This window comes from Pleurodeles waltl, chromosome 10 (assembly GCF_031143425.1).
Source record: "Pleurodeles waltl isolate 20211129_DDA chromosome 10, aPleWal1.hap1.20221129, whole genome shotgun sequence".
NCBI lineage: Eukaryota > Metazoa > Chordata > Amphibia > Caudata > Salamandridae > Pleurodeles > Pleurodeles waltl.
This window is the reverse complement of record NC_090449.1, coordinates 980,463,069-980,486,766: the sequence shown is the minus strand read 5'-3', so window position 1 is coordinate 980,486,766 and position 23,698 is coordinate 980,463,069. Positions and strand designations below refer to the sequence as shown.

The 23,698-nt window shown below is 40.2% G+C and overlaps 1 protein-coding gene across 2 annotated transcripts in view; it reads left to right on the top strand.

The window, feature by feature from the left end:
- C10H7orf78 (chromosome 10 C7orf78 homolog) overlaps window positions 1-23,698 on the top strand; it is a 135,990-nt gene that overhangs the window by 104,777 nt on the left and 7,515 nt on the right. For both annotated transcript variants that reach the window (XM_069211823.1, XM_069211822.1), the window contains 2 exons: window positions 5,768-5,910; window positions 17,424-17,501. In XM_069211823.1, coding sequence (XP_069067924.1) covers window positions 5,768-5,910; window positions 17,424-17,501 — 221 coding nt within the window. The remainder of the gene's footprint in view (window positions 1-5,767; window positions 5,911-17,423; window positions 17,502-23,698) is intronic.

Genomic DNA, 23,698 nt, shown 5'->3' with positions numbered 1-23,698 from the left:
GGCTTTGTATATCCCAAAAAGCATTTTTCTAGTCGCAAAGGGGCCGATTCTGTAAATCGGCCCCTTTGCGACTAGAAAAATGCTTCATACTTCTGGCCCTAAATCCTGATTTGGCATTTGTACATATGTAAAATTATTTTCACGGTCAGAAGAGGACCTTTCCAACTGCAAAAATTGTTTATACAAATGGCCCTGAATTGTGATTTGTGTTTAGTGATTCAGTATTTGGAATAGACTTACTTAGGGCATCCCTTCCGAATACTGTTTCGAAATGGGATAGCATTCATTTTTTACCAACAACTCAAGAGAGTTGAGAACTGTTAGAAATGGGGTCTTTGGTTGGCAGTCAGGTTACCCCCTATCAAAGCAAGGACCCTCACTCTAGTAAGAGTAAGTCACACACAATCCAAATTATCCTGTGCCCACCTTCTGGTAGCTTGGCACTGAGCAGTCAGTGCAATAAATCATACAATAGCACCATACAGCACAAAAAAAATACACCACACGGTGTTTAGAAAAATATATAATTTTAATTGACAAGATGCACGTCAAAACCATTAAAATGCAATAAGTAGATGTTGAGCTATCACTGTAACAGTGATAAAAAGTGTCTTAAGGCTTTGCAAAACAAGAAATAGTCTCTTAAAAATAATAAAGGTCTCTTGCAAGCACAAAGTACCTGGTTCGCGGCCAAAATCTCTGCAAGGGACCACCGAGAAGGCGATGCGTGGAAAACGGGGAGGTGTGCGTCAGTTTGGCCCCTTCGCACACTGACTTGGATTGTTATTTTCCATGCAGGGGAAGGCTTTGCGTCTATTTACAGAGGGCATACTTGGTTCCTCTTCGGGTTGTGGAGTTTTCTGGCACCCCGGGGACTGTGCGTTGAAACCTGGGCTTGCGGAGCGAAGTCACAAGTGCTGCATCGATCCAGTGGGCGTTGGATGGAAATTTCTCCCGCACGGCAGGTGCTGCGTTGCTTTCCTCTCTGGGAGTCAGGCTGCGTTGTCCCGGGTCGTCTGTGCGTCGATCCAGTGGGCCGTGCATCGAAGTTCCGATCGCAAAGCAGGCACTGCATCGATCTTCTTGCGAAGTCGGGCTGCATCGTTTTGGTTCGGCGTGCGGTGAATTTCTCACCGCGGGGCAGGCTGTGCATCGTTTTTACCAGGCTGTGCATCTAATTTTCACTGCAGAAGGAGTCCAGTTGCAGGAGTGATGTCTTTTAGGTCTTGAGCCTTCAGGCAAGCTCTATCCAAGCCCTTGGAGAGCACTTCTCAGCACAGCCAGAAAGCAGCAAGGCAGCAGGGCAACAGCAAGGCAGCAGTCCTTGTCAGAAAAACAGTCCCAGTGAGTCCTTTGGACAGCTAGGCAGTTCCTCTTGGCCGGTCTGGTTCAGGGATTCTTCACCAGCAGGTTTCTTGTCCAGAAGTGTCTGTGAGGTAGAGTGCCTACTCCAAGAAATGTCTAAAGTCTGTGGTTTTGGGTCCTCTTCTCATACCCATTTTGGCCTTTGAAGTAGGCTTACTTCAAAGGAAAAGTCTCACTTGTTTGTGAAGTCCTGCCTTGCCCAGGCAAGGTCTCAGACACACACAGGGGAGTTGGAGTCTGCATTTTGGGAGGGCAGGCACAGCCCTTTCAGGTGCGAGTGGCCACTCTTCTCCTCCCTCCTAGCACAGATGGCTTATCAGAATATGCAGGCTACACCCCATCCCCCTTTGTGTCACTGTCTGGAGAGAGGTTTGCAAACAACCCAACTGTCAAACTAACCCAAACAGGGAATCCACAAACAAGCAGAGTCACAAAAATAGTTCAAGCAAGTGAATGCCCACTTTCTAAAAGTGGCATTTTCAAGCACTCAATCTTAAAACCAACTTTACTGAAAGATGTATTTTTAAATTGTGAGTTCAGAGGTCCTAAACTCCACATGTCTATCTGCTCCCAAAGGGAAGCTATGCTTTAATCATGTTTAAAGGAAGTCCCCATCTTAACCTATGAAAGAGATAAGCCTTGCAACAGTGAAAAACGAATTTGGCAATATTTCACTGTCAGGACATATATAACACAATAGTATATGTCCTATCTCAACCATACACTGCATCCTGTCCATGGGGCAACCTAGGGCCTACCTTAGGGGTGTCTTATATGTAAGAAAAGGGAAGGGTTAGCCTTGGCAAGTGGGGGCACTTGCCAAGTCAAATTTACAGTTAAAAACTGCACACACAGACACTGCAGTGGCAGGTCTGAGACATGATTACAGGGCTACTTATGTGGGTGGCACAACCAGTGCTGCAGGCCCACTAGTAGCATTTGATTTACAGGCCCTGTGCACCTTTAGTGCACTTTACTAGGGACTTACTAGTAAATCAAATATGCCAATCATGGATAAACTAATTAACAGTACAATTTACACAGAGAGCATATGCACTTTAGCACTGGTTAGCAGTGGTAAAGTGCTCAGAGTTCAAAAGCCAACAAAAACAGGTCAGGAAAAATAGGAGGAAGGAGGCAAAAAGTTTGGGGATGACCCTGGAAAAATGGGCCAGGTCCAACAATAACCATTCACAAATGGAAAGGGGTATCCATAGACCCATTCATGTTTGTGCATGTTGATAGCAATTTGTTTAGAAGTAGGCAGTGGTCCCACAGACCACTGCCAACTCGTAAAAAATTAAACTTAAATGTTTAATTTTTTCATTTTGAACACATCCTTTTTTCCTTTAGGGAAAAGGGGGTGCATTTAAAAAAAAGATTTCTTTATTGAAAAGCAGTCACAGTCATGAAGGTCTGCTGACCCCTTGCAGGCCACCTTCCCTATGATGGCTGCATTTTCTAATGTGTCTCAAATTGCGACCTACATCATTAATATTAATGAAGTAGGTCTATTGTGACCCCCACTAGGAATCACTAATTGTAACTTGTAAGTAGTTATACATCAGGAATTGTGATTTCCTAATTGCAATTTCCAAAGAATCGCAATTAGAATCGCAATCCCTAACTTCTTTACATATGGCCCAGTAATTTGTGTATAGAGATTCGGTATGTGGAAGGGGAGTGCTTAGGACATCCCTTCCAAATACTGAATTGCAGTGCTGTGTGTGAATGTTTTTCAACCAAATTATGCTCACAAAATATTCATTTTTTACAAACACCTCGAGGGTGATGGTAACCATTCATAAACAGGAAGCAGTCCTCACAGAACCCTTCCCCTCTGTGAATGTTGAAACAAATATTTTTTAAGAGCAGGCAGAGGTCAAAAGGACCACAACCTACTCTTAAAAAATTAAAGTTAATCACTTAATTTGAGCTTTTGAAATGCACCCCGTTTCCCTCTAAAGAAAATGGGCTGTATTTAAAAAAAGGAGAGAAAAAAAGAAAAGATTGTTTTATTAAAAGCAATTACAGACATGGTGATCTTCTGACCCCAGCAGGTCACTGTCCCTGTGATGGTAGCAATTCCTAATGGGTCACAAACTGCAACCTATCTCTTTTCTTATTAATATTCATAAGGTAGGTCCATTTGCGACTTAGTAGGAATAGCTAAATTAAATTCAATGAGATCAAACATTAGGAATAGTGATTGCCCAATCACAATTCAACCAAGATCCCAACTAGAAAACTGCTATTCCTTAAATGTGTACATACAGCCCCTAATTTGTCATTGCTTCAAATGTGATTATTCATCAAATAAAGGTATTCAGATCTGATAGTGATTCTTCTGACGTACGAATAGCATTCCCTAAACCAGGTAGATAAGTAGATAATTGAAATACATAAACTATGGCCACATTTATGACCTGGTTTCCATTGCATTTGCATGACACAGTGTGGTACATGCACAAAAAAAACCTTTACTGAGATTTATGAAGACACACAAGGCCACCTTACATGGCCCTGAGTGGCTTCATAAATCTTGAGTAATGGAACACAAAGCAAATCGCTGCATTGCAATGCCCTGTGCCAGGGAGGCATTTCTATGGGTGTTGCATGGGTGTTCCCATGCAACAGCCATGGATTTGATGCATTGGCAGATTTACCAGGAGTGGTTGACATGGGAATCTGCCAAAATGGTGTGTCCCCCAATGAGGTGGAACTAGGATAAATATTTGTATTTCTCCTCTTTTTTCCTCTTTCTGTGTGTGCTGCATTAGAAAGAGCAAAATGCCTCTCGGCATTGTTTTTGTGCAGGAAGGTGCCCAAAAACAATCCGCCTTACAACGCAGGTACCCTTGTATCATGGTGCAAGGATCGCCAAAACAGCACCAGCGCAGGTGAAAAGGCAGGAGTGCAATACGGTGCATTCCTGCCCTTTCACTGTCACACAGTGCAGCACAGAAGAGCACGAGGACTTGCAGTGCTGCACTGTTTTAAATCTTTTTGTAAATCTGTCCCTATGTTCTTATTAGATGACATACTGTAAAAAAAAGCAGCCTTTGTGATGTAAATTGAGCCAGGCGGTGATTTTAGTATAAACTAATCAAGGCAGTGATTTATTTTACTATGAGACACAATATATTGCCTGGTATGTGGGCCCATTCTCTTTTATTAGCCATAGCAGCCTCTTGTTTATGGTTTGCATTGTAAAGAGGGATGACACATGAGTGTAGTACCAGAGGAGGTCAGATGTCACACAAAGAGATTGATACAGGAAGCAGCTTAACTAAAACTTGATTCTCAAAATTGTTTGCATGTGTAAATTTGATTTACATGCTTTTTAGAAGAACAAAACCACTGTTGCTAATTTCGTAAGTATTTATGCACTTGCAAATGCATTTAATCACATTAACATTTTAATTTATGTGAATCTACTAGGAGGAAAATAGGTGCTAAGGAGCGGAATGCTGTTAAGCATAAACCTTCATGCTTTCTGGGACTCACAAACTTGTCTGTGACTCATTTCCATCTTGGAAAAACTTAAAGATGTAATCCTGTGCTGTTATACTTTGAAGGAATTAGGGCCTCATTACAAGTGTGGCGGTCTTCAAACGGCCACACTCACGGTAGTGGTCAGGACCGTCACTGTTGCAGCGGTCTGACCACCACATTGAAATCCTGGCAGTCAGACCGCCAGGGAACCATCAGCACCACCAGCATCCATGATCCCGGGGGGCGTGGAGTTGCATGCAGCGCTGCCCTGTGGATTACGACCCTGTTCTCTGCCAGCCTTTTCATGGTGGTAACACTGCCATAAAAGACTGGCAGAGACCAGATGCAGTGGGCCCCTTGCACTTGGCATGGGCAGTGCAGGCCCCCCTACCTAGCACCTTCGCAATGTTCACTGTCTGCTTTGATTACAAGCTGGAGACAATGCTGTAGCTCTGTTTCCCGCTAGGCCGGCAGGTGTAAACTGAGGTTTCTGCCCGCAGATCTAGCAGGAAACTTCTAATCATTCCAGCAGGGTGGTCACCACGAAGGTAGCGGCCACCCAGTCGGGAGTGTGGGGGAGGGGCTTTCCTGCCCGCCAATCTCTTAATTAGGCCGTCAATGTATTTCTCAGTGGCAATTTCTAGTGACTAAGACCTGCCCATTCAAACAGTTGGATTCTTATACAACTAAACATTTGTTCTCGCTTTGTGATTTTTTTTCTCATCTGGATAACTTTCACATCAAAATAATGTGTTCTGTGATGTAACAAATACAGTTCACGTCTTAGAGTCTTATTTCAATTTTGTGGAAACCTGAACTTGAGATGATGCACATCATCTAGTAGATGTTATGTGGCAAATTCTGAAATATTGGAAATCACCATCTATGGAAATTCTTCTTTTTGCAGTGCATGGACTTCCCTCCTTTAAGGACAAGCAGCAAGGCATGAGATGTAAAAAAATCACAACATTTAAACCTCAGGAACTCAAATGGGATTCAAAGTTAGCTTTGCCAAACGATGCCTATCCACCTAAATCTGCATCTTTTACAGTGAGTATTACTTGTATGTTATGAACATCTGATAGTGTCACTTTTTGATTGTCTTTACATTCTGTTGTGTCTGCATTTTGTGACAGAGCTTTCCTGTGTAGATGAAGGGAACATTGCCATAGAAAAGCATATACAACAAAAAGAGTGCCATACATTTACATATTTACATAAGCAATTGTGAGCAAGGGAGTTGTTCTGAGGTTCTGATTGGTGGTCTTTTCAATTACCAAAGGGACACTCATAGATTTTTATCCTGGTGCTATGTGTTGTGAACTTCTTATAGGTACTAGGTGACATCACTGAAACTTTTGGGACAATGCCGCATTATAGTGCAACACATTCGAGAGACACTTCCCCACCAAACTTCAAAGCATGGTTAGAACACTAAACTATGACACAGATCTGTCTCCTGCAGAGTTAAACCCATTGTAAAGCACTTTTCATAGAACATGGCATCCTGCGTAAACTACCCATCTTGCTACACTGCACACAAGTGGGTAACTTCTTGTTTTGACCTTATGTTTTAACTTGTCTGAATATGCAAATACTACATGTTGGATATTCATGTAACAACGTTATACCCACATGGCTGCTGGTATTTGAGAAAAGTACCCCAACCCACCTGACTGCTGGTAATTGAGAAATTATAGATTTTCTTCTCAATTAATTAATGTCAGCATGAAGAATAAAGTGCACATGTTATGGATACAAATAGTTTTAAGGCACATTCAAGACAGAATTCCTGTTATTTACCAAGAACAACAAGCAAGACCGCCAATTCTGACAGAATGCTGAAGCACTTGGAAACACCCTGGACACCAACTTCACTCTCATGATGGTAATGCCCTACTCCGTGGACTGTCAGACTCCACACTGGCGGGAACCTTAGGGTCATCCGATATTCTGCAGCACATCTTCTCCAGGCTCTGAAGAAATACAATCACATCACTCCCATTATTATGGAACTCCTGAGTCTTATCTTGGCAGCCTACATATCTACAAAACCAGCTTCATCATTTACAAAGTCATCACATGAAGCTCCCCTGCTAAATTTGCAGACAAGTTCACCTTCTCTGGTGGCACTTGGCACACCCGTATCCAGGACACCATCATACTGAAGACAAAGAAGTGCAAAAATGCAAAAAAGAAGACAGCAGTTCTTTTCCATCTATGCACCCAGGATCTGGAACAACATCCCATATCCATCAGGACTATCCCAGTGCTGCTCCAATTTAGGCAAGAGTTGAGGATTTGCCTCTTTAAAGAACACTATATCACAATGCATTGCCATTCACTATCCAGCTCCCTCTCCTATTAGTCATTTACCATAAGCTTTTCTATACGCAAGTATAGTACTCTGCAGCCATTTGGGTAGGGATCTGATACAGAAATACAATATATATTTATGTACACAATACATGTTTGATGAGGGCAATCTTTATGACAAATGTTTATTTGATCTAAATCCAATCCTGAAAATGATCCCTCAGTATTTAATACTATCATAAAGATATTACCCACCTCAACACTGAGGTTGGGACCAGGGAGAAAAGCTAGCATGCAGTACTACAGATAGTACCAATACCTGTGAACTGCAGAGGGCCTCACTGAGTTGCCCTTTCATGCCAATGAACCAGTGATTAATATTATCAGCCCAAACAAAATTACAAGGTCTACAGATGAACCATAGAAATACACACTTCTTATTTTGTCTCAGGGTTCATACCTTCTCCAAGCCGGTGAAACCTTTGAGACAAAAACATTGGGGAGATTAAGAATTACAGAGAGAAGCAGACGCAGAATTACTGTTTCTACTTTTCTGATGGGACCTTCTGTGTCACACTCATTAATGTTTGGTAACTCCAGTGCCCTAGATTTACTGATATCCCTGTTTGACTGTAACCCTGGGGGGGGGGGAGGAGATACCAGCAGATTCCCCTGGGAACTCTTAATGATGTTCATAGTAGCTAGAGTTCCTTGTCCTCCACACTCACACAGAAAACAGTAATGCACCATATGGCACACTGTGTCCAATTACTCTAATTCACTGCCAACAATATTAACTCAGCAGACTACCCTGCTTCCGATGGATGCCTGCAGCATGGAGACACTCACTCTCTTCACTGAACTGCATCCTATAGACTCTAACCCACAATGTTGAAGAATTGTTTTATGACTTTAACCAACTGCCTTATCTAAGCCTAGAGTATTCTTACCAGCCACACTGCAATGAGTCCCATTTATTGCCTGGAACTGCACTGCTTTGTAGGATTACATAACAATTACCACAGGCATCATCTTACAAACAGTGTCCTACTACACAGCCTTGTTTTCAAGAAACATCCTTTGCAGCAATGTTGTTACCCCGCAATGCCTCTACCATATGTTTTCAACATACGCCTATAGACTACATTGTGTTGCACCTAGGAACACTGTAAATCCTCTTTAACGCATGATTACATCTTAGAAAAGGGGATCTATTCAAAGAGGAATTATGGAATATGTAAAGTACCACACATGTAGCATTCTTCCACACCCTCTTATTATGCTTTGTGAATTGTCCCCAAAACATCTAAATGCAACTAAAATATCGTATTCAAGGAATAATCATAAGAATTTAGGAAACATAGAAAGGACTGTATCTTAGTTGTACTTTTTCCACTAGGGAGTTGGATACTTCACAAAGGCAGATAAAATTGAATGAAGGATTACTGTAGTTCTGCTTTCCATGCTCATAAATGGGTATGAAAATCAAGTCCATTGTCTTTAAGTTTCTGCATCTTCTTTAAGCAGAAGGAATACACAATCTAGTGGCAAATATTAATTCATAGAAAAATAAAATTTGTCTGTATTCTGTCAACTCACGGACCTTTTGAAAGTTTGAACTGTTTTGTAGTCAGGAGAAGTAGCTCATTGCAGACAGACCACAAATGAGGATGCTGAATAAAGCATGTGGGAGAAAGGCGCTGATGCACTTGTCATTAGAAAAGGTAATAGCGATTGAAAGATATTTAAAATATTAAACAGAATCTTTGCCAGTGATTTGTTTATAATCATGTCATAAAAGACCCACTAGAAGGTAGTTACAGCTTGTCATTCAGTCAAAGTATCTTTTCATGTAAGACCAGAGCTCAATTTGTAAATAAAAAGGTGCTGGTGCCCAAAGCCCTTCTCTTAAACATGCGGCTGCTGCAGTTAAGTGTGCGATCACCAAATACTGAGGCAGCGTAATCCTAGAGCCATCTCGGGCCTCTTCAATTCTTTAAAGCCACTCCCTGTCCCTTAAGATCACTCTTGCAGCTTTCTGCTTTCTCCTTTTTGATGCTTTTTCATTTTTCTCTTCCTCCGTCTTTCCCTTATGTGTCTTTTGCTCGCAGCAAATGCTTGAGGCAGAAGAAGAAGCGCCGGCCCTCAAAAATAAGTGCTCAGCACCGTAAACAATAAGCACAAATTAAGCACTGTGTAAGACTGTACATTAGGTCAAACTTTCCTGTCCCTTAACTACCAATCGCTGTAATCTCTCGAGTGTCTTAAATGCCAATCTGCATTCACATTATAAATCCCTAGAAAATACTCTGTCTCTAGTGTAATATTGTGCTCCAAAAAATATTCCCACATCTCTTGTGCTACGTCTGACAATTTCTTCCACCTTCTTCCTCCCAACTAGTTGATATAAATTACCGCCAAGATATTGTCCATTTTTAAAAGTACAGCATGGCCTTCCAATTGATTCTTGAAGCTCTGAATGACAAACAAACCTGCTTTCATATCTGAACAACTTATATGATACTGCCTTTCCTCTGCCTTTCACAAACCTCCCGTTTCATGTCCTAAGCAACAGGCTCCCCAACCTAAGTTGCTTGCATCTGTTTGCAAAATGAAATCTTCCTTTTTCACAAAATAGCTCTTCCATTCCACTACTCCAAATTGCCTTCCATCACTCTAACTCCAGTCTTGCTTCCTGATCCAATTCTATTTTGTCTCCATATTGAAGACCTGCGGACAACCTTTTTGTTTTTAACCTTTGGAGTGCTCGATAATGCAACAAACCTGGGAAAATCACTGTGTTGAAGAAGATAACAGACCAATGACTCAAGCTAGCTCTCTGAACTTTACATTGCTACTCCTCAATACCGAAGATTCTTCTTTTCTTATTTTTTAGATCTTTTTCTCCGGCAACTGTAATTGACACATCTGTGTGTCCACCATGAACTCCAAAAACTCCAGACGCTGGGTTGGAATCAAAACTGACTTTTCCAGATTCATTATGAAACCCAGATACTCCAATAAATCCTGTGCCATCCTCATTCAATGCAACAATTTGTTCACAGTCTGTCCCATTAACAAAATGTCGTCCAAATAGATTACCCATCTCCCTTAGATATCATACTGCCCGTTTCAGAACTTTTGTAAAACACCAAGGGGCCACAGTTAATCCAAATGGAAGACACAAAAACTCATACAAGATCACTTTCTATCTGAAGCTCAGGAATTTTTTACTCTCCTCCCCCATGGGAATTGTGAAATATGCATCTTTGAGATGCATTTTCACCAACCAATCCCCTTCTTGAAGAAGATCTTGCAATAAATGTATACCCTTGATAGCGCGTCCAGTCCTTATAAATTACTTATACTTGTACACGCCGGAGGTCGGTGAACTTATTGACAGGGTTGAGTTCTCCTCATCCAAAGAATTGTCGGATCCCTCAAATCAATAATCAATAATCATTTATGATCCATAACTAATAATCAATTAGTAATCAAACAGCAAATTAGGAATCAAAACTAATCAGTAATTTGACACACCATGACCTTTCAGTCATGAATAACCACACCTGTTTATTAAAGGTTAATTAGTTTATTTCCCTATATTAACAAAGCGAACACAATATATGTAAGTCTCAAAATCAAATGATATACATATACGAACATTACTAGCTGTCCATAACGACGGAAGAAACGCAAAATTTGGATTATAATGCACTTGGTCATAGCAATGCAAATCACTAATAAAAGTAACTGAATTTGACTAATTGCATACATTGGTCAGCATAACAAGATTTCAATTCAGCATGGTGCATCAAATGAATACCTCAACTAACTTCTGATTAGCACTGGCATGTGGGGCTTCATGCAAAAGAATTTAATCAACATAAATTTAGAAAACTTCTAGCTTATGCTCTGTCAAAATAAGCAGTTGGTACCTAAGAAGGAAAATACAATGAAAATTACATATATCCTTTCATAATTACCAAATACAATCAGCATTCAAGGTAAGTCTTCGTCCTTCAGGTACCGGTTCGATCAGCATAGGGCAGATTTCAAAGGGGCAAAGTTTAAGTCAAGTATTCCTTGCAGCAGCAAGGAAAATGGGGCAAAGGTTATTGCATGGGCAAGACAGGGTAAAGTTAAAGTTAAAGTCTCTAGGGTGAGAATTCTTTAAAGTCTCTTTCTCTGGGACAGAGAAAAAGCATCAAAGTGTCATCAAAATGGCTTCTCAGATCTGGCTTCAAAATGGCATCAAAGAAAATGGCTGGCTTCTCTTTGTCCGGTGGGTTTAAGTAAGAAAACGTTCCAAGTTCTTCAGGGTCTTCCATTGGAGGTTCCATGGGGTGGTTTCTCTTTGACCAATGAATAGTGTCTTTTCTCTTAGTACTCATCTACGCATAAGGTGTCCTTGGAGTTTTGGAACACAAGTAGCAACAAAGTTGCCAATTAATTCTGCATCAGTGTCTTTATTGTCTGCACCTGCAGAAACTGACCTTGCTTCAAAGGGGATGAAACTTGCCTAACACGCAACTTTTGAGATAAGTGTATTAGTCATTCTACTGGAAAAATACAGCTTTTAAAGGTTATAAAACGTCTTTGTTAACACAAGTGAAAACTACGCAGTTAAAATTGAGACCAGGTGACTAGGCCAAAGCCTCTGCTAAATTTAAGCTAAGCATATAACAGTTTAAAGAGAAAATCATAGAATATAGCTGCAATTATGACGGATTACTACATTGTCAATTTTTCATGATTAATTAAGCTTGTTTATAATAATGGCAAACTACTCCGTGGGCACATTTTTCTACATACATTATTTTCTTTGCTAAAATCACATTGTCTTATAGGATTTTGTTACGTGATATATAAGTGTTTGTTAGTCTTTCTTTTCCTTGCTTCATCACCCTCCATTTTGAAATGTCTGACAACTACGAATTGGTTTAATTTTCTACCAGGAAAAGAGTACTCACAAAATCCTTTTCTTCTGTAACTGCCTTTGTTCGTATTGCACCCTTCTGTAGCATTTGTTATATCTCCTCCATGACAATGACCTCCAATTCTGTGAGGAACACCAATTGCTTTGGTTCCTTCCCTTGAGGTATGTTTATAAACTCTATTTGATAACATCGAACTGCCTCCAACAGCCATGCATCCCTTATGATTTCCTTCCAACAATTTTGAAATAACCTTAAACGTTCTCCCACTTTTTCGGGATAAAACAAGAAATTATCCTCATACTTACCTTGTGAAGCATTGGCAGATTGTCCACATCCTTTGTTGGACTTATATCTCCCTAATCTTCCCCTTTGGGGATAAAACCCTCTTTGAGTCCCTCTACTACTCTCTTTGTATGCACTGGAATTATTTCTGTGGTATTGGGATTTATAGCTTGCCTGGCCAGAAGGTTGCCCTCTTCTTCCTGCCCCACAGGAACAATTATTATACCGGTTGAAAACTTTGCCCATATTGAATTGGCCCTTATCTAGACCTGTGAAGGTCTGGACATATTTATCTAACAACATCACCATGCCCTCTCCAAACAAAAGACCTTTTGGATTGTCACTCAAATCTTCTTTTGGTAGATCACCCAACTTATGGTTATTATGCATCAAGGCAGATTCCCCCCTCTCACTCAATAATCCTGCATTGACATTCCCTAACACAAAATAACATTCACATCTGTGCCTTTCATGTAGGCATCTTTAATAAGGTCAAACATCCGTGCCAGCTGCCCTAAAATATCCAATGGCCTATCCTGGCATTGCTTGAGAGATCTTTCCAGACCTTTTGTGGTATCTCTTCCTGTTATAAGCATATAAGTAATTAATTCTGGATCAAGATTGGGAGTCAAAGTGACTTTTTCATCTATTATTGACCTTGAACATTCTGCCCTCATAATATTATGCTCACTCTTCTCCAAAGGCGTCCTGATCCAGTAATTAATATATTGAGCCACACGGTCCAAAGCCCACCAATCCTTACCTCTAGGATGCCTTATATCATGGGGATTAAATAAAAATTCTCCCATTGGATCTTTAATCTTTTTCTGAGAAGATTCTTCAATGTGGTCTCCAAACTCTTCTTCTACATTATTATCATTATAAGACAAATCTAGAACATATTCATCCAAACTGGATGCTGTTCCCTTACCTCCATCTCATTGGATTAAATATCAATCGCAGCATGTAGCTGCCTTTCATGCATGACGCTTTGGACATCTCCTTTTGGCTCTTTAAGAACCACTTTCTTTTTAGAAGGTACATCAGTGTGTTTTTTCTTCTTCAAACATTTCCCTCCTGGGTCCTTGTGTCCTTCCTCATCGTCCGAGAAAGAAAAAATACACTTCCTCAGTTAGAGGTCTCTTTTCTTTCTCATTCAAAATTTCCTGATCCAGACACTGGGGCGCTCAACTAAATGGGTGAGGCGCCACACAAAAGTCACAGAAAAAGAAGTCTTCAGATGTGGCACCGCCCCCGAAGAGGAGAAACATACGAGTCACGCCAAAGCCCCAAGGCCGTAAAATGAACAAACATGTCTTGAGACGCAATTATTCAGCAGCTTAGTTGAAGGTTTAAAGGTGGAAACATATGGCCCCTTCCCACACAGCACTTTGCGTGAAAGTGGGTGCAATGGGAGTTGCTGTGGGCGTGCCACAGCAACACCCATTGTCTTTTGACACTGCCCCAGATTTACGAGTTTTCGTAAACCTGAGATAGCGCCAAAATCTAACACCGCCTCGTAGGGGACATTAGCATGCCGCAACAAGGAGAAATGCTTCCATTTCTCTTAAATTTTTGCTCTTTCTTTGTGTGCTGCAGTCTGCAGCACACATAGAAAGAACAAAAGGCCATTGAAGAATGTTTTTGTGCAGGAAGGTGTTCGTTCCTGCACAAAAACAATCTCCCCCGCAGCACAGCCATCCTTGCATTATTGCGCAAATTTGTTTGTGCTCGGCAGCAAATTTAGCGCTGGTGTAGGGGGCAACACAGGGGTGTGGGATATTCTATTAAATACGGCCCAACCCTGCATTTTGAAAATTTGGCGTAGCATCGCACTCTGTCATTTTGCCGTAAATTTGGGTCCTAGCTCGAACCAGACACTATATCACAACCGTATGAATATACTTATCTGCTCAGAAGTGTGGAAGCTGAACTAATTAATAATACATTTGCATTGATAAGTAGTTAAGAATTTTACATGAATTAGGCTAATATGGAGAAGTTGAGTGTCTTTGGAAAATGTGCTCACCTGAGTGGCCATGATAAAGTGTACGACACTAATAAAGAAATGGCAATGGCTGTTTAAATAATGTGAACCTATTGAATAAAATGTATTAGTAGACCATATTAAATTATAAATTATATGTATTTGCTAAAACTTATTATGCATAGATTAATTGAGAAATTCTGGACCTACTTGACAAAGACTCATGCTAAGTTTCATGGAATTAATAAATGTTCGTAAATGATTTTCTGATGCAAGAAATTAAGCTTCGTTGTTCATTGGTCATTGTGCACACAGTGTTGACCAAATAATTTGTAATGTTGAAACATTAAACTAGATGATGTCTTAACTTTCTTGTGAGAACTGTCTGCTGTAATGCAATGTAACCTTTGCTGTTACAAATGTATAATTGATGTGTGAGAAGCAAATGTTCCTAGGTCTTGACAATGGCTTCACTGACGAGAGTATGAATTGCTACTAAAAGTTACCTAACGTAAACTGGTGACAGGAACAGGAGATGAGGAGCTAATCATCGACGTGTGAAAGACTGTCTAACTATATCACAGATTTGAGAATTAATAATTATTGTTTCAACTGTGAACAGCCAATATTCTGACTAATGACAACATGAGAAAATGCTTTATGGATTTTCAATTTACCCCGACTACACTTTGCAGGAGAGTTATTTTGAGTCACAGACGAGTAGAGATCGATAGATGTTCCAGGAGAGATCCAGAGCAGACTTAGATGCCCTATCTTAGAATCGTTACTTAGCTATTGTTCCTTCAGATCATGACCTTATAATTTGGTTCAGCAAACATAGAGCCCACCGTGGCTGTGCCAGTCCTCTTCATTTCCCCATTGTGAATGTTGACAAGACGGATGTCCAGCTGACGAAGAAGTCGTATAATGAGATGAACTTGTATTTTGTTGCAGGTTTTTGTCTTTCTTTTCTAGGTACCAACCGCTGTATTTTTGTTAGAGTCATAGCTAGATGTTTTCCAAATTAACTTTTTGTCTGACTTTTCCTTTTGCATGAAAGCCAATCATGCCATTCGAATTAGAGGGTTAGTTAGCATGTACATGTTTAGCAATTGTTATTAACCAAGGATTTATTTTGTTCAACTCTGAATGTCTAAATTTATGCTATATCATTAGTTCAGTTGTTGTTAATAATTTGTATCGTAGCTCTTGAATGTTTAATTTTAAATGCTTTGGTGAAATTAAGATTCTTCCGCCACTTTGGTCAACCTGTGTTGTTCCTATATGTTTAGCAGTTCATATTGAGATTGCTTTACATGACTTTAGCATTTTTAATCTAGGGAAATAAATATTCTTACTTTTACTAAAAGGTGTGGTTATTCATGGTCACATGGGCCATGGTGTGTGATGCTCACTGACTCAAAATGTGATTAATGTTTATTGTATTTTGTTGGGTTATTGTTAATTGGTTTATGAGTAAGGTTTGTGCCCATGGTGGATCATTCTTAACTGAGTCAAAGGTCCATGAAACCTCTAATGCGTTCCCTCATGAATAAATGATAAAAAGACAAATGAAGCTGGACGCGCTAACAGAAGCAGCAAACAAAAGCGTCAGAAAATGAATGATGAGCTGCTTTTAATGGACTGAACATTCTGAGTTATTATGATGTTTTAATGTTCTATCTTGGAAACTTTTAATGGCTGCTCCGAAGGATTGAATAAAAGATGTATTCATTATGCTAGCCACCTTGTCTTTAATAAAATCCAGATTCTTCATACAGTAAACCTTTAAGAATCACAATTCCTTCTCATGGGAGTATGGATTTCCTACAGGATCAATACAAATTCAGTAGGTCACTTTGGTAAAAATAAATATGATAACACTAGATTAGAAAACCATGGAAGAAGAGAAGTGGGAAACGAGTGTAAGAACGAAGAAAACTAAGAAGGTGTTAGCACAGGGTAAATGCGTTCAGAGAGGGGTACCCAACTTTCTTAGTAGCCTCCCTCATCCTGCTATTGTGATTGTCTAGTATTGCACACAAATTTAAATATAATTGACAATTTTCTTAAATTGAGGAAGCAAGTCTGGCTGAAGAAGTCTTCTTCGCCACATAATGTATGTGCAAAAAAGGCTCCATGCCCATGTATGCAAGGCACATTTGCTATGAAGATCTGCTTAATGTTTCTTTGCAGCCACATAGTACAGGCATTAAAATTAACTAGAATGAGTAGTCACTAGTGCTGGAAATACAGGGTGTTCCTGAACAGTGTCCCATACACAACTGGATATTATTCTGCACATATTTGTGCATAATGTTTCTGCTTAAGAAAGGCAAAATTATATGCAGAAATCTCCAACCATCTAGATTTGTGTCAACCCCTGAGTGGAAATCTCACCCAAATGGTACTAACTAATTATCGGTGGAAATACACACCCAGTAATTGAATTTAAATGTCTCCAGCTCCCTACATGAAGGGATGGAGACTCTTATGAATGAAAGTATGACTGTAAAACTCCTGCTAGTAAATGTATGACTAGATGTCAAGCATAAACCTGTAGGCGGAGATCTCCGCAGTGGAGGCAGAAGTCTGTGACTCAGCTAATGAGAACTCAGAATGGAAACAAAAGTCTAACATGATTAAGCTGACATATGTCACACAAGACTAACAAACAGTAATCCTCCAATCACATAGAGTTCATTCTTTGATGCTATTCTGGTGGGCATGTGTGGAAAAGTGCACATTGCGTGTTACCATTCAAATGCCTACTATTTTCAGTCTCACTTTAATCATAACTATAACATGGATTCAATGAAAAAAAGAATTCAGTTTTGTGTCTGAGCAACATTCAATCTAAGTCACGTGTTCAGAAATATTATGAACTTGCTTACTGTCACATTAACGTGAATACACAATCATTTCATTTTCTAAGCAACATGGTTCATGCTAATATGTATTTGTTGTTTTAAGTATTAAATTGACGTATTGTGCAGATATCATCATTTCTGAATCAGATTCATACTTTGTTTGTCCAGAGACATCGAAGGAGGCGAGGGGCTTACAGTGCATTATTGGATCGAGTGGAAGAAAAGCTAACAAAGACATGGCAGGCAGTAAGCTTTTTCTTCACTGTTTTCAGATGTGTAACAAATGAGTGGAAAGTGGTACCTGATGTTTGCTTTGAAGATATTGTGTGTATGAGAAAGAACTTTATTTTCGACTTTTTTAGATGGCATTCCTGGAAACTATAAACGTATTTGCTTTTCCATTGCTTCCTTCCCTCTTCTACGTTTGTTAACATCGAAGGAACGGGGAACTTGTTACCTCGCTGCTTTTCTTATGTGCTCTCAGGTCGAGACCTGGTCTTTGCTGACTGGGTCATTCAAAGAAAACAACCAATCCCCTGCCAGGGATTTCGCACGCCTGCTGCAGAGGGCGCTGTAGGTGAGGTATGTTACCCTGAAGGGTCGTTTCCTATGTGCCGCTGCTAGACCCCTCATTCCTGGCCCTCGGGCTCCTGTACACTCACAGCGTTGTTGGCTTGTTCCTCGATGTCTACTGCAGAAGCCCGACCGCCACTCAATTCACGTTGGATGTAGGGTGTTATTTGGAAATGATGTAGCAAAGAATGCTATTTGTTCATTATAGGGTGGCATCTACAGGGGAACATTTCCCTGCAATAGCAATCAATCACCCCCACCCCCGTTTTTAATAATAACAAGTACTTTACGAACAAATCGAGTTGTGTAGAAGGTAACGAACACATATAAACAGAATATATAAATTGCACTTTTTAGTTGTGTTAAAATGGAAATGGAAGGTGTTTGTCTACTTTTTACAGTATATCTTACTTTATTCCCAGTCAAGATCATTTTTGTTCAGTTCTTCACAGTTTAATTTCTCTAATTTGAACTGACTGATGCTATATTCATTATTGAATGGATCCTTTGACCCACCACTTTAATTTTCCTCTGCTCGAGATTATGAGTCATGATGACACTTCTCTAAATTCAGATTTGAAACGCGTTGGACTATTAATGCATATAGACTCGTTAGAATTCCTCTTGGGTAATTTGCATTTCATTTATTTTAGTACACTCACAACGCACTGAGTTGTTTTTCACTGTATGACCACCTCGAGGATCGAACATCATCTCTTATTTTTAATTATATTGCAATTCAATGATTAACATTTCATTTAATTGATTCATTCTCTACTGCTCGTGAGTGATTGGGTTGCGATATTTATTTATTTATTTAATAGCCTTTTTTATTGAGCAGTGCACGGTAAAAGAAGAAAACACAGCAATAGGCGAATTGCATTCATTATTAAATATTCCGATGCTCGAATCTGCATTGAAAACATACATACATCGTTGAGAAATGCCATCTTCAACCTAATTGAAGTGTTAACCATGCCAATAACATCAACATTGTACTTTAAAGTGTAAACAACGCTCCTGGACAGGGGTTACAGTGTAACATGAATTGCCTTTGCTTTGATCAAAAATCTACCACAAAAAAAAAAAAATCAAACATATCTAAGTTGCATTCAAAGTACCCTTGAATAAAGAATCTGCTCTTAACAAAAACATCATATAAAGTGAAATGTGCAAATAAGATGTGTTTGATACATTTGAATACCTAACGAGGCAAAGCTTACAATTCAAATATATACTAGCCCACAATCTACCCACACTTATATAAACAGTTAATAAAAGTACATTGTTCTCATAACAATCCATAGCCATCAGCCTTATCTGTTCCCTCAAACCTTTTAGGGCACTCATTTGGCAAAGGTTATGAATATTCAATCCAAATATAATGTTCTGCACAGCAATAAAGTACCTTTGAAAAAGTCACATAACTAACAAATTCGGTATTTTGACTCAAGAATGTAAAAACCTGCATTTTACAGGTTTCTGATCTAAACAGTTAACAACTGGATCATTCACGTAACAATCAAAAACTTTTAAAATTGCGTAACATTTTGTAAAACTCTTATTTTCCATTGCGTATACATATTCACATGTTCTGATTCTAGTCATCTTCATAAGCCAGTGTTCCATGTTGGGTAGAGTTTTTGATGTCCTACCTGTAATATCAAACACTGGGCAGCAGACATGATTATGCGGATGAAATATTGAATGGATTTCGCTACTGTGCTTGTATTCCCCGAATATCCAAACAATAATAAAACTGCCTCCGATCTAACTCCAACTATTTTACTTAACGTTTGAAAAAAATCCTCTACCAAAATCCATAAAGTGCTGGGCATGTGAAAAATGTATGAAGCCGGTCCCCCAAGACATTCACTTGACACCTAAAACACTGATCAGGAATTGCTGTATGCACCCTATGAAGTGGGGGACTCTTTATGAGAATGTGACGCAGTGCAGCACAGCAAGTCACCTTGCTGTGATTGCATTGCATCAAGGGGAAACGGCAGGAATGTGCTGTATTTATTGCAATATGGTGCATGTTAGAAATGGGGTTTTTGGTTGGCAGTCAGGTTACCCTCTGTCCAAGCAAGAACCCTCACTCTAGTCAGGGTAAGTCACACACAATCCAAATTATCCTGTGCCCACCCCCTGGTAGCTTGGCACGAGCAGTCAGGCTTAATTTAGAAGGCAATGTGTAAAGTATTTGTGCAATAAATCATACAATAACATGATATAGCACCACAAAAATACACCACACAGTGTTTAGAAAAATATATAATATTTATCTGGATATTTGCAGGTCAAAACAAATAAAGATGCACTGTGAAATTGTAGAGATATCACTGAAAAGTGATATAAAGTGTCTTAAGTCTTTAAAAAGCAAACAAAGTCTCTTTCAAGCTCAAAGTACCTGGTTTAAAGTGGAAAATCTCTGCAAAGGGCCGCAGAAGAAGAGATACGTGGAAAAATGGTGTGTGTGTCGATTTATCCCCTGCACACATGGACTTGCGTCGTTATTTTTCACGTGGGGAAGTCGGGCGTCGTTTTCCGGCACGCGGACAGTCTCTTTCTGTGGTTCTTGTTACCAGATGTCCTGGGGTCTGTGCGTGGAATCCTAGGCTTGTTTTCCGGCTGCGCGTCGTTCCGGTGGGCTGTGTGTGGAATCTTCTCCCTCACGGCAGGCATCACGTGGATTTCCTTTCTGGAGTCGGGCCGCGTTTGTCCAGGCGAGGCCGTGCGTCGAAGTTCCGGTTGCACCGCAGGCGTCGCGTCGAGCGGCGTCTTTCCGGATCAGCGTGCAGTGAATTTTTCACTGCGGAGCAAGCTGTGCATCGAATTTTTCGGCGCACAAGGTATCCAAATGAAAAAGAGAAGTCTTTTTGGTCCTGAGACTTCAGGGAACAGGAGGCAAGCTCTATCCAAGCCCTTGGAGAGCACTTCAGCAGCAGGACAAGAGTTCAGCAAGGCAGCAGGGCAACAGCAAGGCAGCAGTCCTTGGTAGAAAGCAGTCAGGTGAGTCCTTTAGGCAGCCAGGCAGTTCTTCTTGGCAGAATGCAGATTCTGGTTCAGGTTTCTTCTCCAGCAAGTGTCTGATGAGGTAGGGCAGATGCCCTGTTTTATACCCAAATGTGCCTTTGAAGTGAGGGAGACTTCAAAGAGTAGCTAAGAAGTGCACCAGGTCCCCTTTCAGTTCAAACCTGTCTGCCAGGGTCCCAGTAGGGGGTGTGGCAGTCCTTTGTGTGAGAGCAGGCCCTCCACCCTCCCAGCCCAGGAAGACCCATTCAAAATGCAGATGTATGCAAGTGAGGCTGAGTACCCTGTGTTTGGGGTGTGTCTGAGTGAATGCACAAGGAGCTGTCAACTAAGCCCAGCCAGACGTGGATTGTAAGGCACAGAAAGATTTAAGTGCAAAGAAATGCTCACTTTCTAAAAGTGGCATTTCTAGAATAGTAATATTAAATCCAACATCACCAGTCAGCAGGATTTGGTTTTACCATTCTGGCCATACTAAATATGACCTTCCTACTCCTTTCAGATCAGCAGCTACCACTTCAATACTGTATGAGGGCAGCCCCAATGTTAGCCTATGAAGGGAGCAGGCCTCACAGTAGTGCAAAAACGAATTTAGGAGTTTTACACTACCAGGACATGTAAACTACACAGGTACATGTCCTGCCTTTCACCCACACAGCACCCTGCTCTAGGGGTACTTAGGGCACACATTAGAGGTGACGTATATGTGGAGAAAGGGGAGGTTGAGGCTTGGCAAGTATGTTTAAATGCCAAGTCGAGGTAACAGTGAAACTGCACACACAGGCCTTGCAATGGCAGGCCTGAGACAAGGTAAAGGGGCTACTTTAGTGGGTGGCACAACCAGTGCTGCAGGCCCACTAGTAGCATTTAATCTACAGGACCTAGGCAAATATAGTGCACATTACTAGGGACTTATAAGTAAATTAAATAGTCCAATCAGGTGAGATCCAAGATTACCATGTTTAAAGGGAGACAGCATATGCACTTTAGCACTGGTTAGCAGTGGTAAAGTGCGCAGAGTCTAAAATCCAGCAAAAACAGTGTCCAAAAAGTGGAGGGAGGCAGGCAAAAAGTTAGGGGTGACCACCCTAAGGCTGTCAGGTCTAACAGTCCATTACTGTCCTTTCCCCAGTCCTGGTGCAAAATGGGCTGTCTAGGGATTTCAGAATGCAGCACACATAGAAAGAGGAAGGGTATCTTTTTGTTGCATTCCCTGGTCTACCACTTCTTGTAAATCTGGGAATGCATCAAAAACCATTGGAACTTGCCTGGGAAGATCCACACAACACCCATGGAATGCCTTCTGAGGGTAGAGTAAGGCAACACAGTGATTTGTGTTTCACTGATGTACTCCAGATTTATAGAACCACTCAGGGCCAAGTAAAGTGGTCTTTTATAGCATCATAAATCACATTAAGAGTACAATGAGCTCACCATCTTGAAAGGAATGCCATACTTTTAAAGTTGGTCACCCTGATTGGTTTATACCCCTTATCAGTGATAGCTCCCATTCTCTTGCTGCTATTCCACACTTGTTTTTCTATAAATGTTATCTAAAAAATCGGTGATGAATGGTGAATAAATATTTTGATGTACAGCCCTACACCAATTCTTACCTCTTAGCAAGTTACTTGATCAATACCTTTGCATTATGTAGGTACTATAATTCATCTTTACAATATTATTTGTCAAAAAGCTAGATATCTGCATAAAGCTAAAAATAAGCATCCAATCATCTTCCCTGAACTGTAGTTACATCTCCACCCAGGTTTTCTTCATTGGCTAACAAATAAATCACCCACTAAAAAATCGTATTCCAACTTCCAAAAAGTAGATTTTGAGATAGCGAGCCCAATGAACCATAGCCTGCCCTCTATGCCTACACTCCTCTAGCAACATAAAAACATGACACAAAAGAATATTCTTTAACCTAAAGAAATGATTAATACGAGCCTCCATACTAGTTATCACAATTTTCTTTCAGGGTTTCTTTCTGTTTTGAAAAAAGCAGGCAAATCTATTCCCACTTCTTTCATCATCTGAATCGATAAAAAATTATCATTAAATTCAATTTTATGGGTAATTTGCACAATATTCGCTAAAAATGATGCTTTGACGGAGTGGTAGATCCAACCCCTGATCCTTATTTAAGAGAAAAAAATAGAAATTTAACTCCGAGATATTTATTATTCCATATGAATTTCCTAAGAAGAGAGTCAACTTCTTTAAATTAAAGGCTTATGACTTTCATTGGGACATTAGGAAAAAGAAGTACATTTGATTAAAATAATGCAACCAATCAAAGATACTAGAGGCAAGGTCCATCTATTGAATGAATGCTTCACTTTCATCACCATGGCAACATAATTAACATGAACACATCTGCAAAGTTAGTATTTACAAAAATCCCGAAAGAGGACACTGGTAGCAGAAGACGTTGCAGAAGATTACTTGCTTCGGCATTGAACAATAAATCTCTAATTTTGAGTTATTTATTTTATAGCCCACTCAAAGTGGTAAATTCCTGGATTTCATCCAATTCTCCTTGGATATTACATTTTTCAGCTTTTAAATACAAGATGGTATCATCAATTAAAAGTTTGACTTTCGCTAATCCCTCTGATTGTGGGGCTATTGAAGTATTGCAAAGCTTAACCACAACAGGTTTGATATAGAAAGAAAACAGGATTGGGGACATTGGGGGTTAAACCTGTCAGCCTTAGAGTGGTCTTTCCTCAAACATTTTGCATGCTTACCTCCAATTTTGCTGTATTAATTTTTGTTGGCCCTAGGACTCTGTACACTTTACCACTGCTAACCAGTGCTAAAGTGGT